General features: G+C 46.8%; 1 protein-coding gene across 3 annotated transcripts in view; it reads right to left on the reverse strand.

Annotated features, from left to right (window-relative positions):
- LOC139262845 (protocadherin-1-like) overlaps window positions 1-22,285 on the reverse strand; it is a 422,377-nt gene that overhangs the window by 24,995 nt on the left and 375,097 nt on the right. The window contains exon 4 of one of the 3 annotated variants that reach the window (XM_070878027.1): window positions 20,998-21,050. The exons of the other annotated variants lie outside the window; for them this stretch is intronic. Coding sequence (XP_070734128.1) covers window positions 20,998-21,050 — 53 coding nt within the window. The remainder of the gene's footprint in view (window positions 1-20,997; window positions 21,051-22,285) is intronic. 3 annotated transcript variants of the gene reach the window in all.

Raw genomic sequence — 22,285 nt, forward strand, 5'->3', positions numbered from 1 at the left:
GGCCGAATGGCCTACTCCTGCAGTTATTTTCTATGTTTCTTAACCGTTAATTCTATTAGCTCGAAAATGGAGTTGAGAAATCTCATCAGTTTCAGTGAATGTACCATTTACCAAAAATGCAAAACATTTGCAACATTTTTACATCAATTTAAAAGGAGTTGGATTTCCTTGCAAATGCATGAAAAAATAACTCTTGCAAGATGAGATTCAATATCAAAAGCATTCAACGGTGTCTGTCATTACTTCTTGCATGTCAATCTTCTCCCAATCTCTCCTGAAAGCACTGGTACTTGCTGAACTTTCGTTCCACATACCTCCGACCATATTCCGGTACACTGCCCAAGTGACCATACTTCATTGGTGAGCCTCGATAGTGAGGGTCGACAGGCTGTTCCGAGAACACAGGCCATCACCATCAAACCTGAACTGACACACACACTCACAGACACACACACAGACACACTCACATGGACACACACACACTCACAGACACACACACCGACACACTCACACAGACACACTCACAGACACATTCACAGAGACACATTCACATAGACACAGACACATACTCACAGACACACACACATAGAACAGACACACTCACATAGAACAAACACACTCACATTCAGACACACACTCACAGACACACACTCATAGACACACTCACATAGACAGACACACACTCACAGACACACACTCATAGACACACTCACATAGACACACTCACACAGACACAGACACACACTCAGACACATACTCATAGACACGCTCACACAGACACACACTCACAGACACGACACACACTCACAGACACACTCACATGGACACAGACTCACACACAGACACTGAGACACACATCGACATACAGACACATACATAGACACACACTGAGACATAGACACACATTCATAGACACACTCACTGAGACACACACACAGCCACTCTCTCTCTCTCTCTCTCTCACACACACACACTCTCTCACACACACACACAGCCACTCTCTCTCACACACACAGGCACACACATAGATACTCACACACACATAGCCACTCTCTCTCTCACACACAAACACTCTCTCACATACAGACACACACTCTCACACACACACACAGGCACTCTCTCACACACAGACACACACACAGACATTCTCCCACACACACAGACACTCTCTCACACACAGACACACACACACAGATACTCTCACACACACACAGCCACTCTCTCTCACACACACAGCCACTCTCTCACACACACAAACACTCTCTCACATACAGACACACTCTCACACACACACACTCTCTCACACAGACACTCTCTCACACACAGACACACACAGACATTCTCCCACACACAAGACACTCTCTCACACACAGACACACACACACAGCCACTCTCTCACACACAGACACTCTCTCTCACACACACACTCTCTCACACACAGACACTCTCTCACACACACACACACTCTCACACACAGAAACTCTCTCACACACACACACACACTCTCTCACACACAGACACTCTCTCACACACACAGACACTCTCTCACACACAGACACTCTCACACACGCAGATACACACAGACACTCTCTCACACATACATATACACACACAGACACTCTCTCTCACACACAGACACACAGACACTCTCTCCCACACACACAGCTACTCTTTCACACACACAAACACAGACACTATCTCATATACACAGACACACACACACACTCTCTCACACACACAGATACTCTCACACACAGACACTCACACACTCTCTCTCACACACACACAGCCACTCTCTCTCACACACACTGACACACACACACACTCACTCAGAGGCACATTCCAGCAGGCGCTCCTGGGTCAGACTCAGGAGTGGAAATTCTTGATTTCTTGCCATGCTTGCCCGCAGGCACTGAGGCTAACTGTACCACTCAAGCCAGATCATGCACACAAATGGGGATCCAGTCAAGGACCTTTTGGTCTTAGGTGGCTTTACGTACTGAGTTGCACGTTTTCTCTGTGGCAAAACGTTTATGATGGCACTGACTGACGAGTGAATCCACTTGAATATATTCACAAGAGAATATCATTTAAAAAAAAGAATGGAGTAAAAATGGTAAGAAGGAAGGAAAGAAAGATGGAAGGAAAGAAGACTTATACAGCACCTGTCACAAATTTCCTAAAGCGCTTATGAAGATGTCGTAATGTAGGAAATGCGGCAACCAATTTGTGCACAGAAGCTCCCACCAACAACAATGTATTACCGACCAGATAATCTGAGATGGTTGAGGCATAAATATTTTCCCAGGACACCGGGGAGAACTCCCCCTCGCTTGTGCAAATAGTGTTGTGGGACCTTTTACATCCACCTGAGAGGGCAGACAGGACCCTCAATTGCAGGTTTTGAATTAGTAATCCTGACCAACAGGCGCGGCTGGGAATGAATCGTGAGTCTTTAAGATCCGTCTTTTGATGATCAAATGGAGCTTTTTTGAATTATCAAGCCCCAAACCAACTAACCTACTTACAGTCTCATTCAGAAACCCCACCTCTGTCACAACACTTGAGTGTATTTTTTAAATACTTATTAAGTCGAGGACCGTGGCAATAAATACCACTGGGCTGGTTAAATTGATTTGAAGAGTTCTAGGTGCACTTCATACACTACTGCAGATTTAGACCCAAAAAAAACCTGTTCCCTCAAGACTGATGGCATAGCTTTTATTAAAAGGTCTACAGAGATTAAATGAATCCTGTCAGCTTTCAACTGCAACTTACCGAAGGCACATAATTAGAGTAGGCTAGCGTTTCCAACTGGCTGAGATCACTGGAACTCTCAGTGCCAGTGTTCCTTTTCACTCATTCACGGGATATGGGCATCGCTGGTAAGGCCAGCATTTATTGCCCATCCCTAATTGCCCTTGAGAAGGTGGTGGTGAGCCGCCTTCTTGAACCGCCGCAGTCCGTGTGGTGAAGGTGCTCCCACAGTGCTGTTAGGGAGGGAGTTCCAGGATTTTGACCCAGCGGCGATGAAGGAACGGCCGATATATTTCCAAGTCAGGATGGTGTGTGACTTGATGGGGAACTGGCAGGTGGTGGTGTTCGCCTTAGCAACATTAAAACCTGATTACATAATCCAGGCTGGCCCACCAGTGTGGGACTGAGGGAGTGCTGAGCTGTTGGGAGGGAACCCCTTCAGATGAAGCAGTAAAACCGAGGCCCTGTCTGCCTGTTCTGTCAGATGTAAAAGATCCCACAGCACTAATCGAAGAAAAGCAAAGAGTCCTCCTTAGAGCAGAGAAGGCTAAGTGGAGATTTGATAGAAGGGTTTAAAATCATGAAGGATTTAGATAAAGTATATAGAGAGAAACTGCTTTCAGTGGCTGAAGGGTCAATAACCAGAGGGCACAGTTTTAAGGTGATTGGCAAAAGAACCAGTGGCGACATGAGGAAACATTGTTTTACACAGCGAGTGGTTAGGATTTGCAATGCACTGCCTGATATGATGGTGGTTACAGATTCAATAGCAGCTTTCAAAAGGGAATTGGATAATTACTTGAAGGGGAAAAAAATGCAGGAATATGGGGAAAGAGTGGGAAAGTGGGATTATCTGGATTGCTCTTCTGCAGATTCGATGGGCCGAATGGACACCTCTGTGCTGTGCTTTTCTTTGATTCTATGGTATTGTCTGGGGTCTGGAGCACAATTGAGCTGCTTAGTTGCTAAAAGCTGGCCTGGTCCTTTAAGGCTATTGCTCATAGTCTAAATAGGCAGAGTGAGAGAGTGAAAGCGGGAGGGAGAGAGGGAGGGAGAGAGTATGACAGAGGGAGAGAGTGAGGGGGGAGAGAGGGAAACAGAGGGAGAGAGTAAGACAGAGGGAGAGAGTGAGGGAAGGAGAGAGTAAGACAGAGGGAGAGAGTGAGAGGGGGTGAGAGGGAGGGAGAGAGTAAGAGAGAGGGAGAGAGTGAGAGAGTAAGGCAGAGGGAGAGAGTGAGAAAGATAGAGACAGAAATAGTGAGAGGGGGAGAGAGATAGAGACAGAGAAAGTGAGAGGGGGAGAGAGATAGATACAGAGGGAGAAAGTGAGAGAGGGAGAGAGTTAGAGAGTGTGAGAGAAACAGAGGGAGAGAGTGAGAGTGAGAGACAGACAGACAGAGGGAGTGAGAGAGACAGACAGGGAGAAACTGGCCACCAAATCAGTATCATTTTAGTGATTTTTTAAACTCTAGTATAGAACAGATTTAATTGAAGACAAATCTATTTTAACAATTATATTTGATTGAAAGAATTGACATTTTTTATGTCAATTTTGAATGGTCTGCCAAGATCTTATGCTGCATTGCAAGCAGATGCACGTTAAGGGAACAATTATAGCAAGGTCCCATATATAATAGGACGCTGGGAAGTGGCAGATCTGAAAATAGCAACCGTTTTAAAATCAATTTCATTTCAAAGTAACAAACTCCCCTACTGGGTTTAAGAATATCGCTGCCATCACAGACTTTGGATAATGTGTACACCTGGGACCAACTATAAAAGTCTATTCAGTTTCAACGTTCCCGGTTTGCTTCCCTGCCTCTCCTGAAGGAAGTGATTCATGCCTCGAGGTTGGTATCGGCTGGACTCCAGACCCTGCTTCACCTATCGAACTACACAGTGCCTGTCGGCAGGCTTTAGAGGTGTGAGGGTGCTATCAAGACTAATCCAAGGTCCGTGTGGCCTGCAGTCAGGGTCAGATACCTCGTCCTGTTGCTAGCTTACATTGGCTCTCTGTTCACCAGCGCCTCAAATGTAGAATTCTCATCCTCGAGTTCAAATCACTCCGTGGCCTCAGCGCTCCCTTTCATCTCTTCCAGCCCTCTGAGAACTCTGTGTTCCTCCAACTCTGGGCCCCTGTGCATTTCTGTGCCGTACCCCGACTTCCTTCGCCCCATCATTGTTGGCCGAGCATTCAGCCGTCTAAGCCTCAATTTCTGGAATTCCCTCTCTAAAGCTCTCTGCCTCCTTGAAGGCGTTCCTTAAATCCTGCCTCTTTGACCAAGCTTTTGCTCACCTGCCCTAACGTCTCTTTCTTTGGTAGGTCAAATCTATTGCCCCTGCGAAGCGTCTTGGCACGTTTTACTATGTTCAAGGTGCTATATAAATGTAATCTGGTGTGGTTGACTGATATTTCTGCTCCCTAGCCCGGGGGCATCGGAGGCTAATGTAGCCCGACGCAAACTTAGCTCCACACTGGGGAAGCCGTTAATGAACTGAGACATCAGGGGCCGTTCTCTGGGATCATTTTTAATCGTGAATTTGTCTACAGTGAAATGAAGCAGAAAGACATAATGAGACCAATCAATTGTTGAGGAGCAACAATTTGCTTTGTGCACTCCTGGAGCTGAGAGGGGAACAGGAAAAATCAGTCATGGTTCCTGGCTTTAAGTACTGTTATACCTGCCTTAGAGAGAGTGTATCAAAGGTGCACTAGATTGATTCCTGAGATGAGACAGCTGTCCTAAGAGGAGAGATTGAGTAGAATAGGCCTTTATTCTCTGGAGTTTAGAAAAATCAGAGGCAATCTCAGTGAAACGTATAAAATTCTTAAGAGGGCTTGACAGGGTAGATGCTGAGAGGTTGTTTCCCCATGCTGGAAAGTTTAGAACTAGGTGATAGATTCTCACAATAAGGGGTCGGCCATTTAGCACTGACATGAGGGTGAATTTCTTCACTCAGAGGGTGGTGAATCTTTGGAATTCTCTGCCCCAGAGGGCTGTGGATGCTGAGACATTGAGTATATTCAAGGCTGAGATCGATAGATTTTTGGACAGTAAAGGAATCAAGGGATATGGGGATCGGGCAGGAAGGTGGAGTTGAGGTCGATGATCAGCTGTGATCTTATTAAATGGCGGAGCAGACACGAGGGGCCGTATGGCCTACTCCTGCTCCTATTTCTTATGTGTATGATTATTTTCCCGCTGGAAAGTACACAAGCTGGGATATGTTGAGAGGCCACGCTCTTGCCTTTGAGTCAGAAGCTGTGGGTTCAAACCCCACTCCATCCAGAGACTTGAGCACATAATCTATACTGACCCTTCAGTGCTATGCTGAGGGAGTGCTGCACTGTTGGAGGTGCCATCTTTCGGATGAGACGTTAAACCAAGGCCCCGTCTGCTCTCTCAAGTGGACGTAAATGATCCCATGGCCCTATTTCAAAGAAGAGCAGGGGAGCTATCCCAAGTATCCTGGCCAATATTTATCTCTCAACCCACATCACTGATGATCTGGACACCGTCACATTGCAGTTAGCGGGAGTGTGCTGTGCGCAAATTAGCTGCCGCGTTTCCTACATTACAACAGTGACAGTACTTCATTGGCTGTAAAGCGCTTCGGGATGTTCTGAGGTCATGAAAGGCGTTATACAGATGTTTTTTTTAATGGCCCACATAGTCTATGCTCATCCATGAAAAATGGACACTTGGAAGAGGGAAAGTGGTAAAAGGAGAGAGGGGTGGTAATGGGAGGTGGGGCAGAGGAAAATGAAAGAAATTAATAAAAAAGAATGAAAATCATGACAGACGCTCTCTTTCTCCATGAAACTGCTGGTGGACAGTGTCAACAGTCATGGCTTACTGCTACCCAATAAATAGTACTTAATGGACACGTATAGACTGTTTATTCACGAGATAATCTGCATCGATTTCAGCTTAAAACAACACAAACAGACTCGAACAAGTAAAGCACAAGCCAAGCACTGAAGACAATCACTGGCATCTGCTGTAAGCTGAATTGAAGACCATCATTTTTTTTTAGTATCAGAAACCATGTCATTTGCCGTGGTATCACACAGTGATCTGATCTCCCGATGGCATTAACACGGAGATAAGCTAATAGAGCCTCATCATATCCGAGAGGATGATCCTGATCAATGTGAATGTCTGTTCAATAACTTCCTATCTGTTTCCCCTCTGTTCAGCTGCAATTGCAAGCGTGCAGATTTCCTTCAGCGAAATCACAAAGGGAATCTCTTCCGTGGTTGCACTCTTTTCCTCCCACACGTCTACTGTTAGAAACAGATGTGTAAGCTGTCCAGATGTTTAATGTGTATAGGCACTGCCTGGGGTGATACGGGTAAGGAGGATCCTGAGCCCCCGGCTGTGCTAAATTAGCTATTCAGTGATATGCTTTAATGCTTCACATAGCTTTTCCCTCCCTCCCGCTCCAGTTGGATCCCCGAGTACAATAAATTGGGAGTTGACATCCCTGCTGAAGAGTTGGGGCCAACAAAAAAAACCTCAAGGGTTCCTGCTCCTGCTTGTTACAGCGTATTGGTTATGTTACCAGACCAGCGATTAAGAGTCCTCACCTTCCATTCCACCAGCCTCCACATTCAACAGACCATTCTCCGCCTTCTATGTTTCTATAAGGGAGTTAGATGAAGTCCTTACTACTCGGGGGATCAAGGGGTATGGCAAGAAAGCAGGAAGGGGGTACTGAAGTTTCATGTTGAGCCATGAACTCATTGAATGGCGGTGCAGACTAGAAGGGCTGAATGGCCTGCTCCTGCACCTAGTTTCTATGTCTCTATGTTTCTATCTCCACCCTGATCCCACCAAACACCTCCCCTTTCAGCATTCTGAAGGGAACGCTCCCTCTGAGGCACCCTGGTCCACTCCCCTATCACCCACAACACCCACTGCCCTTCCCATCGTACATAAGAAATAGGAGCAGTGGGCCACCTGGCCCCTCGAGCCTGCTCCGCCATTTAATAAGATCATGGCTGATCTGATCATGGACTCAGCTCCACTTTCCTGCTCGCTCCCATAACCCTTTATTCCCTTATCGCTTAAAAATCTATGTCTCCACCTTACATACATTGAATGACCCAGCCTCCACAGCTCTCTCGGGCAGAGAATTCCACAGATTTACAACCCTCTGAGAGAAGAAATTCCTCCTCATCTCCGTTTTAAATGGGCGGCCCCTTATTCTGAGACTATGTCCCCTAGTCTTAGTTTCCTCTGTCTGGAAATATATTCTCTGCATCCATCTTGTCAAACCCCCTCATTATCATATATGTTTCAATAAGATCACCTCTCATTCTTCTGAACTCCAATGTGTATAGGCCTATCTCAACCTATCTTCATGTCAAGCCCCTCATCTCCGGAATCAACCTCGTGAACCTTCTCTGAACAGCCTCCATTGCAAGTATATCCTTCCTTAAATATGGAAACCAAAACTGCATGCAGTACTCCAGGTGTGGCCTCACCAATACCCTGTAGAGTTGTAGCAGGACTTCTCGGCTTTTATACTCTATCCCCCTTGCAGATTTTTTTGTGCTACCTTCCCGTGCAAGTGCAGGAGATGCAACACCTTCCCTTTTACCTCCTCCCTTCCCACCGTCCAGGGCCCAAAACACTCCTTCAAGCTGAAAAAGTGGTTTACTTGTCCTTCTTGCATTGGGGAGACCAAGGGCAGATTGGGTGACCGCTTTGTGGAACACCGTCATTCAGTCCATAAGTATGACCCCAAGCTTCCAGTCGCCTGTCACTTTAATTCTCCGCTCCGCTCCCACTCCGCCCTCGGCCTCCTACACTGTTCCAATGAACCTCAATGTAAGCTCGAGAAACAGCACCTCATCTTTCGATTCGGCACTTTACAGCCTTCTCGACTTAACACTGAGTTCAACACTTTCAGATCATAACCTCTGCCCCCATTTACTCAGATGGCCGCTGTTGCTGATAATTCTGCTATTCCCAATTACACCTCCTCCACACCCATCCTTTCTTTCTTTACTTGTCCCAGTATCATCCCCTTTTCCCTCGCACTGCCATCCCTTTTGTCATTTAATCTCTCCTGCCTTCCACCCTATCACAGACCTTCCATTTCATTCTTGTATTTATATCGCGCCTTTAACGTAGTAAAACATCCCAAGGCGCTTCACAGGAAGTGTTTGAAGACAAAACAAATAAATTTGACACTGAGCCACGTAAGGAGAAATTAGGGCAGGTGACCAAAAGCTTGGTCTAAGAGGTAGGTTTTAAGGAGCGTTTTGAAGGAGGAAAGAGAGGTAGAGAGGTTTAGGGAGGGAGTTCCAGAGCTTGGGGCCCAGGCAACAGAAGGCACGGCCGCCGATGGTTGAGTGATTATAATGAGGGATGCTCAAGGAGGCAGAATTTGTGCAGAGCAGAGCAGACATGGCGGGGGATTGTGAGGCCGATTAAAGCGCCACGCCACCACTAAAGGTGACACAATAAAAGCGCGGTAAAAATACAGACCCCTTGCCTTCTCACTGCAAGGCTACTGAAGGGCTGAAAGTGCAGGGGAGGATAAACAGGCCCTGCTCCATTTTAGATGCATCACGGGCGCAGAGGAAGGTGAAAGGTTCTAAGGAAGGACGGGAGGAGACTCGAGTGGAGCACAGACACTGGCATGGTAACGTTGGGCCGAATGGCCTGACGTACGTTCTATGTCATGTCACTCCCTTCTCACATGCTGCATGCATCTTCCTTTCCGCGATTTCCTGCCTGGCTTCTTAAGAGAAATTCACGGTGCTTGACCATTTAAAAAAAAAACTGCATCTCGGATCTTTTCCCTGTGTGTTAAGTTAATCCTTCCAAGCATTCAATTACTTTATATGTGCAGCGATACTGTTTGTCCATCTCCCTCTCCAGCGCCCACTCTGTAAATGCAACCACACTTCGCATTAGGATAATTAATATGTCCATCTCTGCAGCATTAAATGCGGCTGATCTCCAAATGTATGCACCATTACAGAACGCTACCAGAATGTGAATATAAAATAAAGGCACCGGGGCTCGACTCACAGGTTACTAGCATTGACGCTAGTTTGCAGTGGTTTCTCTCTCAAGATCCCTCTACTCCTACTCCACTGTTCAAATCCAAGAACAATGTGTAAAACTAGCCCCTAATGCGACATCGTGTCCAGTCATTCTCAGCACCAAGCTGCTTTTAAACTCGCTGGGGGCTACTAGTGGCAGAAGAGGGTTACTGCGACAATCCAGTTTGCAACTGGTAACACAGCAGTGGGGGCACATGTCCACGAGAGGTTTGATTGATCCTTTCCCGCTGGCTGGGGACCCGCATAAAAAGGATGTTCTGATTTTATTGCTGTAGGAAATTACATCTACTCATCTGGCAAATTGACCAAACTCCATCTCGCCAGTAACGCTGCTGTTCGCCGTGGTTGTCTGATCACAGGCTCCCTGATATAATGCACATCGCTTGTAATAGTATTTAACTGTACTGTTGCCATTTGAATGCCATTATATTTCAAGTCTCGCTCAGTCTTTCTTTTTTCTTTGTCTCACCAAGGTTCTCCTCTTCACCTCCCCCTCCCCCCTGGTCGTGGGGACTCGTGCTGAGATACAATTCGGTCACTCGCTGGTATCGTATTTCATTGGCACGAAAGCAAGAAAAAAATGAAAGAACTTGGATTTATATAGCACCTCTCACAACCAACGAACATCACAAAGCACTTTACAGCCAATGAAGCACTTTTGGAGCGTAGTCACTGTTGTAATGTGGGAAACGCAGCAGCCAACTTGCGCACAGCAAGATCCCACAAATAGCAATGTGATGAAGACCAGATAATGTGTTTTTTAGTGATGTTGATTGAGGGATAAATATTGGCCAGGAGACCGGGGATAACTCCCCTGCTCTTCTTCAAAATAGTGCCATGGGATCTGTTACGTCCACTTGAGAGAGCAAACGGGACATCGGTTTCACGACTCATCCAAAAGACAGCACCTCTGACAGTGCAGCACTTCCTCAGCAGTGCACTAGAGTGTCAGCCTAGATTTTCGTGCTCAAGTCTCTAGTGTGGGACTTGAACCCACAACCTTCTGGCTCTGAAGACCAGTGTGTTACTCACTGAGCCACAGCTGTCACCAAGCATGCTCAACCCAAGTGTGCATTGGTAACTATTCTACTGCCGGAGGGCCTCACAGCCACAGCCTACTCTGGTACTCACCTGGCATCCAGCTATGTGCTACAGAGGTCAAGAGTAGGGTCATTTTTCCAGTCCTTGGGCCACCAACATTGAGCCCGATCTGAGCATCTTCTCGTGATACTGCTATTTGCTGTGGCTGTCTGATCACAGACCACGTATCTGCTGTGGCTCAGTATTTGGAACCAGAAGGTTGTTGGGTTCAAAGTCCCACTCCAGAGACTTGAACACAGCAATCTGGGGCTGCCACTCCCAGTGCAGTATTGAGCGGGGAGCTGCACTGTCAGAGGTGCTGTCTTCCACGAGACGTTAAACCTTGTCTGCTCTCTCAGGTGGACGTAAAAGATTCCTCAGCTACTATTTCTAAAAGAAGTGCAGGAGAGTTCTCTAAGGTATCCTGGCCAATATTTATCCCTTAACCAACATTGCTAAAAAAAAGAGATTATCTGGTCATTATCTCATTGCTATTTGTTGGACCTTCTTGCAAATTGGCTGCCTGGATTCTTACATTACAATATAACCTACACTTCAAAAAAGTACTACATTGGCTGCAAAGCACTTTGGGACGTCTGGAGGTCGTGAAAAAAGACTTGCATTTAGATGGCGCCCTTCACAATCACCGGATGTCTCAAAGCGCTTTACAGTCAATGAAGTACTTTTGGAAGTGCAGTCACTGTTGTAATGTAAATGCACTATATAAATGCAAGATCTTCCCTTCTTTCAGTTCCTGCCACTGCTGAAATAAGCTAACACAGCAGAGATCAGGCATCAGAAACCTGGAGAATTGTGTGTGTAAGTGTGTGCATGTGGCTTAGTTCTATAACATTTACCAACTGTCACCGTGGCTAAGTAACCATTATGAATTCTGTCTCCGATCTCTTTCCAAATGAGCACCCCGATATGACAATGACAGACTCGTTACTCCTGAAAGAGTCGACTATGCTCCTGATTCTCAAGTACCCGAGAGACAGCGCAGCCTTCCAGCTGCTGATGGGTTAAACACCGTGCGCAGCGAACCCCATTATAACTTATCTTCACTGAAATTAAAATCCTTGCCGCAGCGTTCAGCGCACAGATGATGGCTATATATTTGTCAGGCGGTTAGTGCGGAGAGCGGCTGGCTGTGTGTGTGACTCCTCCAGCTCACTTGCTATGAGGAGGCTAATAAATCGATGTTACAGGGAGAGTAGCTCTCAGGCTCAGCTCTATCTGTTTTGTCCCAGTGTTCCTGTCCTGATCAATGGGAGGCAATGGCAAGGTAGCTGGCATCGACTGGGGAAGTCACTGATGATTGAGCACACACTCGGCAGGGCCATCAATACGTTGCACTTTGCCTCATTTCAATCTTTATTTTCCAAACATGCTGAGAGAGAAAGGGAGCAAGCAGCAAGCTCACAGTGCACAGGGCCATCCCAATATAATCTGGCCCTGCTACTTCCAGACCGCAAGCTGGTGCAGGACTGGTAACGAGTGTCAAGTCGCGAAGCGCCTCGGGACATTCTACCTTAAAGACGTTATATAAATGAACACTTTTGTGGTTGTTGCATGAAATGAGCTTTTTTTAACAAAATAATAAAGACAGAAAATGCTGGAAGCACTCAGTGGATCAGGCAGCATCTGTGGAGAGAGAAACAGAGTTAACGTTTCAGGTCGATGACCCTCCGAAAGAACCTGCAACGCTAACTCTGTTGCTCTCTCCACAGATGCTGCCTGACCTGCTGAGCATTTCCAGCATTTTTATTTTATATTTCCAACATCCGCAGTATTTGCCTTTTGTATTAAGAATTTTTCTCACCCCTGGCTCGGTTCGTCCTTATACGTTGTTCAACTGTAATATCTTCTGGTTCAAGCCAAAACGTTTTACCCAACCTTTAGTGTCAGCTGTGGCTCAGTGGGCAGCACACGCGCCTCTGCGTCAGAAGGCTCTGGGTTCAAGTCCTGCACCAAGAACGTGAGCATATATATCTAGGCTGACACTGCAGTGCAGTGCTGAGGGAGTGCTGCACTGTTGGAAGTGCTGTCTTTCAGATGAGAGGTTAAACTGAGGCCCTGTCTGCCCTCTCAGGTGGATGTCAAAGATCCTATGACAATATTTCAAAGCAGAGCAGGGGAGTTATCCCTGGTGTCCTGGCCAATATTTATCCTCATTCAACACAACAAAAAAAGATTATCTGGTCATTATCACATTGGTGTTTGTGGGAGCTTGCTGTGCGCAAGTAGGCTGCCACGTTTCCCATATTACAACAGTGACTACACTCCAAAAGTACTTCATTGGCTGTAAAGTGCTTTGAGAAGTGTGGTCGTGAAAGGTGCTACAGAAATAAAAGTCTTTAAGAACATAAGAAAGAGGAGCAGGAGTCGGCCATACGGCCCCTTGAGCCTGCTCCGCCATTTAATACGATCATGGCTGATCCGATCACGGACTCAGGACCACTTCCCTGCCCGCTCCCCATAACCCCTTAATGGTTAAGAAACTGTCTATCTCTGTCTTAAATGTATTCAACGTCCCGGCTTCCACAACTCTCTGAGGCAGCGAATTCCATAGATTTACAACCCTCTGAGAGAAAAAATTCCTCCTCTTCTCAGTTTTAAATGAGCAGGCCTTTATTCTAAGGTTATGCTTTATTTATTTTTCTCATCTCTCCACAGATGCTGCCTGACCTGTTGAGGATTACCAGCATCTGCTGTGACTTGCTTTTTTTGTCTGTCGTTAAAAACCTAACCGATTCACTAATTTCTCTTGGGGACAGGAAGAGAACACCCCAACCTTTATCCAGTTTGACCTATGTGTGGACTACAGCTCCACATTGTGCGATTGACTCTTAACGCCTTCTGGGCAACTAGGGATGGGCAATAAATACTTGCCTTGTCAGCGTTGGCCTTATCTCCAGAAGATAAAAAAATGTGTGTTGTGGCCGCAACAGGGAGTGGTATTGCTGAACATACAATCATAGAAATTTACAGCACAGGAGGCCGTTCGGCCCATCAGGTCCACACCGGCCAAAATAGAGCTATCCAGCCTAATCCCACGTTCCAGCTCTTGGTCCGTTGCCCTGTAGGATACGGCACGTGCACATATCCAAGTACTTTTTAAATGTGGTGAGGGTTTCTGCCTCTACCGTCCTTTCAGGCAGTGAGTTCCAGACCCCCACCACCCTCTGGATTGAAAAAGTTCTCAACTCCCCTCTAACCCTTCTACCAATTACTTTGAATCTATGCCCCCTGGTTGTTGGCTGCTCTGCTGGGGGAAATAGGTCCTTCCTATCCACTCTATCTAGGCCCTATATAATTTTATACCCCTTCAATTAAATCTCCCTTCAGCCTCCTCTTCCTCTGCTCCACGTTATTCCATGCTGCAATGGGGCTCTAGAATATGGAAATCACAGATTGATTTGATAAATAAATGTCCCCTGACGTCTTTCTGGGTGGAACTGGGGCATTTCCTGGGTAGTTATGCCTCCTGGTGTGGAACTAACTGGGGTTCCCGTGTCTATGCCTGCTTGCGTCCCATTGGCTCTTAGCCAACGCAGAGGTGGTGTGCTACAACAGGCCTCTGGAGCAAAGAAGGTGGAGGGCGGGGAAAGTAGTCAGCCTAGGATTCCTACCCCCTAACCACGATAGGGTGACTCCTATCAAGGAGAGAATTGGAACACAGTCATGATGCCAGCTTATCCCCACCCAACATCTTCAGAAAAAGAGTGAGGGGGTGGGGGGGAAGGCGGGGGTGGGGGAAGGGGAGGGGGAATGTGAGGGGGAGGGCGGGGAATCTCAAGTGTTTTTGGATTTAAGAAAACTCAGCTCACGGCCCCAAAGTAGCAGCTTGTGCCAGCAGTAGCAGAACATCTCCTTTAACCACACTGCCAGCACTCATTGAATGGAGCGGAAAATGAACACTATTTCAGCTCCTCTGACGGCATTACCACTTTGCTAACACGGCAGCACTGCCACCACCCAGGGCTGCCCGAGCCCTGGAACCCAATGAATGCGTTAATCTGCAAGAGGTATCAGCATTTCAAACCTTCGTAGGCGACCAAATCCAGTCTTAAAATCTACATAAGAAAAGGCAACGTGTTTGTGCAGAGCTCCCGCACGTCGCCCAGAGTTCCCTCAAAGAGCTTCACGTACAAAGAGTACTTTGACAATTATGATGCAGACAAGTGCGGCGGCCAGTCTGTGCACACCATGATCCCACAAACAACGCTGAGATGAACAACTAGTACATCTGTGCCTGTCGACGCAGGGTTGAATGGGATTTTGGGCAAGGGTCACCAGCGGAACTTCAAACCCTTCTTCGAATACTGCTGAAGGATCTTTCATGTTGTCATGTATGCACCATGGCACCACTGAGCGCCCCGAATCTCATCGGCGAGAGCATGCAGAAATCAAGCGCAGGCAGCGGAAAGAGCGTGCGGCAAATCTGTCCCACCCTCCCTTACCCTCAACGACTATATGTCCCACCTATAATAGTCTGTGGCTCTCGTATCGGACTGTTCAGCCACCTAAGGACTCATTTTAAGAGTGGAAGCAAGTCTTCCTCAATTCTGAGGGGCTGCCTATGATGATAATGATGATCCCTCGGAATCGAGGAAGACTTGCTTCCATTCTAAAAGTGAGTTCTCAGGTGACTGTACAGTCCAATATGGGAATGACAGTCTCTGTCACAGGTGGGACAGACAGTGGGTGAAGGAAAGGGTGGGTGGGGAGCCTAGCTTGCTGCACGCTCCTTCTGCTGTCTGCGTTTGGTTTCTGCATGCTCTCGGTGACGAGACTCGAGGTGCTCAGCGCCCTCCCGGATGCTCTTTCTCCACTTAGGGCAGTCTTGGGCCAGGGATTCCCAGGTGCCGGTGGAGATGTTGCACTTTATCAAGGAAGCTTTGAGGATGTCCTTGAAATGTTTCCTCTGCCCATCTGGGGCTCGCTTGCCGTGTAGGAGTTCCGAGTAGAGCGCTTGCTTTGGGAGACTCGTGTTGGGCATGCGAACAACATAGCCTGACCAATGGAGCTGGTCGAGTGTGGTCAGTGCTTCTGTATGCACCTGTGAGTATGCTCACTGGTTGGTTGAGCTGTTGAGTTGGGAGTGGTTTAGCCAGTCACATGATGTTCACAAGTCTCAATAAAACCCCAGCCAGTTGGCTTTGGGGGATCCATGACGAGGCAGGTGGTTGTGAGCCTGGTGGATGAACTGGTAATGTCTAGTGCGTTTGTTAAACCTTTTGCTAATAAACCAACTAGTTCTTAATAGCAATGTGCTGCTATGAATTCTTAAGCAAAGAACCCATGAAGCAAAAACATTGCACACGTCCACCGGAAGAAGCAGATGGGGCTTGAATGTAATGGCTCTTCTGAAGTACGGCATCTCCGATAATGCATGTCTCCCTCTGGTGTGTGAGAGAAAGAGATCAACGCCACCAGCCCCGCAGTTCGGGTTCAAACCAGAGCAATACCAACTGAGCCAAGCTTATATTTATGCAAACTCACTCAATGTTAGAAGATTTCTCCCCCCTGAATTAGCAAAGCCTATTAATTTCTGAAGCAAAGTTTGATGAATAAGCCACTTCCATTCATCACACTCTCTACCTGATTAGAATGCGAGTGGAATCTTTGAGAGCAGTTTTGTGCTGCATGGACTGAATGAGCTATATGGATGCTGTCCAACCTCATTAAAGACAACACACTCCACAGGAATCAGCTACTGCCTTGATATGGCCAGCCCGGATCTTGTCTGTGGATTGACTCAGCTCACTTAACTCCAATTAGTGGGGGGGCGGGCGAAAGAGAGATAGAGAGAGGGAGAGATAGGAAGAGAGAGAGAGAGATGGAGAGATAGAAAGAGAGAGGGAGAGTTAGGAAAAGAGATGGACAGATAGAAAAAGAGAGGGGAGAGATGGAGAGGGAGAGAGATGAGGAGAGAGCGAGAAAAAGAGAAAGAGAAAGACAGAGATAGAGAAAAGAAATAGAGAGAGAGAAGAGAGATAGAAAAAAAGAAATGGAATTGTCGAATCATAGACAATTATGGCACAGAAGGTGGCCATTCAGCCCATCGTGTCTGTGCCGGCCGACAAAGAGCTATCCAGCCTAATCCCGCTTTCCAGCTCTTGGTCCGTAGCTGTGTAAATTATGGCGCTTCAAGTGCGTACCAAAATACTTTTTATATGCGATGACTCGAGGTAGATAATAGACAGACAGTAGATTGATAGATAGCTGAGTGATGAAAGATGATAGATGGAGAGCTTGCTCTGAAGAGACATATATAGAATAAACAACACGGCAACAGCCCATTCGGCCCAACCAGTCTTGCATTGGTGTTTTTCCTTCACACGGGTAGTAGCTCTAATCCCATGTGCTCCCATATCCCTCTTTTCCTTTTCCCCTCCCTCACTTGGCTAACCTATTTATAAACACTGACATGGACCCCAGAATTTCCTCAGGGCTGTCCCGCCCGCCCGCTCCGCTGTTGTAGCTTCCCCTGGTAGTGCGAAGGAAATCCCATTTATGCATGATGTTACGGCAGCGGACTGGGAGCAGGTCCTAGAAAATTCCCAGCCAGGGTCCCTGCTTCAATTGCTGTCTCCGGCCGTGCGTTCCACCGTCCTCACAACCTTCTGCTTCTCCGTCCTAAATCTCTGGCATTTAGGGGCCAAAATTTCTGCCCCTCCCGCACCCCGACCAAAAAGTAAGTGCACTTGCTGATCTTGTAGTTTCTTCTCCGCCCCAATCCAGGGGGCAGAGATTCAGCTCCTGGGTGTGTAATTCAGGTCGGGACGGTGCTAAGGGGCGGAGGTCTCTACGTGTCATCAGCGCCACGCTGGTGACGTCTGTGTGACGTGGACGTACCGCTGTGCTCAGTTAAAGGGGTGAGCCACTGCGAGCTCTGCATGGTATTTAGTTAGGCCCACTGGGCCACCAGGAAAAGTTTCGTCCGGGCCAGCGGCCTGGCACCCAAGACGAGCTGAAGGAGGGTGGCAATTTTGGCCCCTTAATTTGGTATCTATGTCCCATCAATCTAGACCCATCATTCTATCTACTCTGTCCCATCCCAACTTCATTGTAAACCCCTCTGAATAAATCACCCCTTAATTTCGCCTGTTCAGTCCATTTTTTACCAAGTCTTTCTTTGCGTTTGTATTTTCTCATTTCAGACTGGTTAATTTATTCGATCATTTCCTTTCCAACAACGAGAACACTCTTGGTTGACTGGAGGTATTTTTAGATTAGAGGAGTGCAGCTGATTATAGAAATGCAATTCTCCCACCATAAGCTGTTCTGTTAAGTGCAACCATCATTGACCCAAAGTATGGGGTCAATTCATCTGCTTTCCACTTAATGCTGACTCTTCCAAAAAATTCAACAGAGCCAGCCCCATACTCTGGATATCTATACAGGAACATTAGTAACAGGAGCAGACCATTCAGCCCCTCGGGCCTGCTCCACCACTCAATTAGATTGTGGCTGATCTGCACCTTAACTCCATTTACCTGCCTTTACAGCTAATCCCGAGATAACTTTACCTAACCAAACAATCAATCGATCTCCTGAAAGCTCCAATTGCCCCAGCATCCACAGCCTTTTGGGGAGAGAATTCCAGATTTCTATTGCCCTTTGTATGAAAAAGTGCTTCCTGATTTTCCTCCTAAGTGGCCGGGCTCTAATTTTAAGATTATGGGCTCAATTTTCCCCGGTCATTTGCGCCGTTTTTTTGACGCGCGCCATTTTTTTTGGCGTATTTATTTTTTTCCAATTACCCACCTGCGACCTGCGCCGGCGTAACTGACTTAGTTACGATTTTTATAGACCAGTTTTTTTTTAACGTCGTGTCTGTGCTGGTTTTTATAATTATTCGCAGTTTGGCCAACATTTTTTCCTCCTCGGTCGGCGTATCTGGCCATTCCCGAAAAACCTTCTGGGCACTTAGGAAAACCAGCGCACATTCACAAATCGGTGCTGAAAGATGCTATTGTGTTTAAATCGAAGGTTTTGGAGGGAGTCAAGAACCCTCGTTATTGATCCCGCCACCACCAACAACAACAACTTGTATTTATATAGCACCTTTAATGTAGTGAAACATCGCAAGATGCTTCACAGGAGTCTCATAAGACAAAAATATTGACAGCAAGCCAGATAAGAAGAAGTAGGGCAGATGACCGAAAGATTGGTCAAAGATGCAGATTTTAAGGAGCGTCTTAAAGGAGAAAAGAGTAGAGAGGCGGAGAGGTTTAGGGAGGGAATTCCAGAGCTCAGGGCCTATGCAACAGAAGGCATGGCCACCAATGGTTGAGCGATTATAATCAGGGATGCTCAAGTGGGCAGAATTGGAGGAGCTTAGACATCTCGGGGGGGTTGTGGGGCTGGAGGAGATTACAGAGATAGGGAGGGGCGAGGCAATGGAGGGATTTTGAAAACAAGGATGAGAACAGAGGGAATGGTTCCTCCATATCTACCCTATCAAATCCTTTTTAACATTTTAAACAGATTGAATTCAGATCAGCCCTCAGCCTTTCATACTCACGGGGAATCTAAGCCAAGTTTATGCAACTTGTCCTCATAATTTAACCCTCGAAGCCCTGGTATCACATGGTAGAACTGCAGGGACACAGACAAGGTGCACTAGGTTGATTCTGGCGATAAGGGGTTGACTTATGAAGATAGGTTGAGTAGGTTGGGCCTCTACTCATTGAAGTTCAGAAGAATGAGAGGTGACCTTATCGAAACATATAAGGTAATATGGGGGCTCGACAAGATGGATGCAGAGAGGATATTTCCACTCAGGGGAAACTAAAACTAGGAGGCATAGACTGAGAATAAGGGGCTGCCCATTTAAAGCTGAGATGAGGAGGAATTTCTTCTCTCAGAGGGTTGTAAATCTATGGAATTATCTGCCCCAGAGAGCTGTGGTGGCTGAGTCATTGAATATATTTAAGACGGAGATAAACTGATTTTTGAGCGATAAGGGAATAAAGGGTTATGGGGAGCGGGCAGGGAAGAGGAGCTGAGTCCTTGCTCAGATCAGCCATGATCTTATTGAAAGGCGGAGCAGGCTCGAGGGGCCAAATGGCCTACTCCTGCTCCTATTTCTTATGTTCCCATGTTAAAAAGGTAGACAAGATAATGAGTGAAATAGAGAGGGTTCATCCTGAGCATCACTTCAAGTTAGCCCAGGATATTTGGAAAAGTTGGATGTAGCTGCCTAAACTGGGAGAAAGCAAGCTGAGGACTGATATCAGGAAGTACCTCTTCACATGTGACTGAGTAAGGCCCGGAACAAGCTTCACTCAGAGGGTGGTGAATCTTTGGAATTCTCTGCTCCAGAGTATGGGTGTTCAGTCTCTGAATATATTCAAGGCTGTGATCGATAGATTTTTGAAGCCCAGAGGATATGGCGATGGGGTGGGAAAGTGAAGTTGTGGTCAATGATCAGCCATGGTATAAATGGCGGAGCAAGCTCGAGGGGCCAAATGGCCTACTCCTGCTCCTATTTCTTATCTTCTCATGTTGAGTAGGATAGTGGAGGAAAAAAAACTCTGGAGTCATTCAAGAGGTGGTTGAATGCTGTGAGAGGGCTGCAGATTCCTGCGAGTGGATGTACCGGGATGGCCTCTCTCATCTAGTATTCAATGGTGCGCATATGTCACTCGTTCCAAACAGGGGAGGGTGGGGGTAGAGAAATTCTCCCATCCCACTATTTGAACGATAAGTGCGTCAGGGTTACAGGGAAACGGGTGGGGAAAGTGGAACTGAGGCCAGGATCAGAGCCGCCATGATCTTATTGAATGGCGGAGTGGGCTCGAGGGGGTAAACAGCCTACTCCTGCTCCTAGTTCTTATGTGCTTTTGGACTCCTCTGCCCCGGTGTCTATCTTGGTCCTTGTCTACTTTGGGCTTGAATGAATCCTGTCTGTTGAGCTTTGGAAGGAGGGCCTGTACCTGGGGCTTTAACTTCTCCGTTCTCTCCACAGCTGCTGACTGACCTGCTGAGTGTTTCTCTAGCATTTACTGTTTTTTTTGTTTCAGATTTTCCCGCGTTTGCAGTACTTTGCTTTTTTTTTTTGTTACCTGTCTGTTCTCCTTTGAACCCAGAGGTGAAAAGACCTTTTCAACATATTGTGCTGCAGAAGAGGGGGAAGAGAAAGAAAATGAACATAGGAGAGAGATATTACATTTTTTTTTTCCCTCAGGGACGGATTCTAGTCTAATAGACAGCATTCCACACAGTCCATTCTTACTCAATTTTTATCCCGGCAATCCTCTTAGTACAATGCCTCTTGATGCCTCCGTGAAGCTATGTGATGCATTTGGTCATGCTGAATCATGCAAACCAAGAAGGAAAGACAGTTTTAATCTCCGGTCTGAACAGAGTTGGATGTAGCAGGCAGGGGTGCTACGCCTTTGAAAGTGGCAGGGCAAGTTGATAAGGCTGTTAACAATGCATACACGGTCCTTGGCTTTATCAATAAAGGCACAGAGTGCAAAAGCAAGGACACTATGCAAAATCCTTCTCTGGCGAGGAAGGATGTCAAGGCCTTGGTGTGATCGAGCTCCACTTAGTGGACTACTGTGGTAATGCAACTGCTGGTGCAAATCTAATAAAGGATCATGTGACAGGGTCACATGACAAGTTTTTTGCACAGCCATCTTGCGTTTGTGTGTGTTTGTGATGTCGTAACGAATATATCAACAATCGGCGAATGAGCTAGGCCTTGGAAAGGTTGTGGAGGAGATTTACCAGAATGATACCAGGGATGAGAAACTGCAGTTACGTGAAGAGACTGGAGAAACTGGAATTGTTTCCCTCAGAGCAGAGAAAGTTATGGGGAGATTTAATAGAGGTGTTCAAAATTAAGGAATGTTTCCGGTGAGAGTTAATAAGGAGAAACAGTTTCACCTGGCAGGAGTGTCGGTAACCAGACACAGATTTAAGATAATGGGCCAACAAACCAGGTGGGGGGGGGGGTGAGATGAGCAGAATCTTTTTTATGCTTCAAGCTATGATTTGCAATGCACTGTCTGAAAGTGTGCTGGATATGGGATTTGAAAACAAGGATGAGAATTTTTTTAAATAGAGACGTTGCTTAACCGGGAGTCAATGTAGGTCAGCGAGCACAGTGTGTGATGGGTGAGTGGGACTTGATGCGAGTTAGGACACGGGCAGCAGAGTTTTGGATGATCTCAAGATTATGGAGTTGGGGGGGAAGATGGGAGGCCAGCCAGGAATGTTTTGGGATAGTCACGTCTCGAGGTAACAAAGACACAGATGAGGGTTTCAGCAGCGGATGATCTGAGGCAGGGGCGGAGACAGGTACAGAAGGGCGACCTGCACCGAGCAAGACTTAGGGGTAGAAAT

The sequence above is a fragment of the Pristiophorus japonicus genome, chromosome 4, assembly GCF_044704955.1.
Source record: "Pristiophorus japonicus isolate sPriJap1 chromosome 4, sPriJap1.hap1, whole genome shotgun sequence".
Classification (NCBI taxonomy): Eukaryota; Metazoa; Chordata; class Chondrichthyes; family Pristiophoridae; genus Pristiophorus; species Pristiophorus japonicus.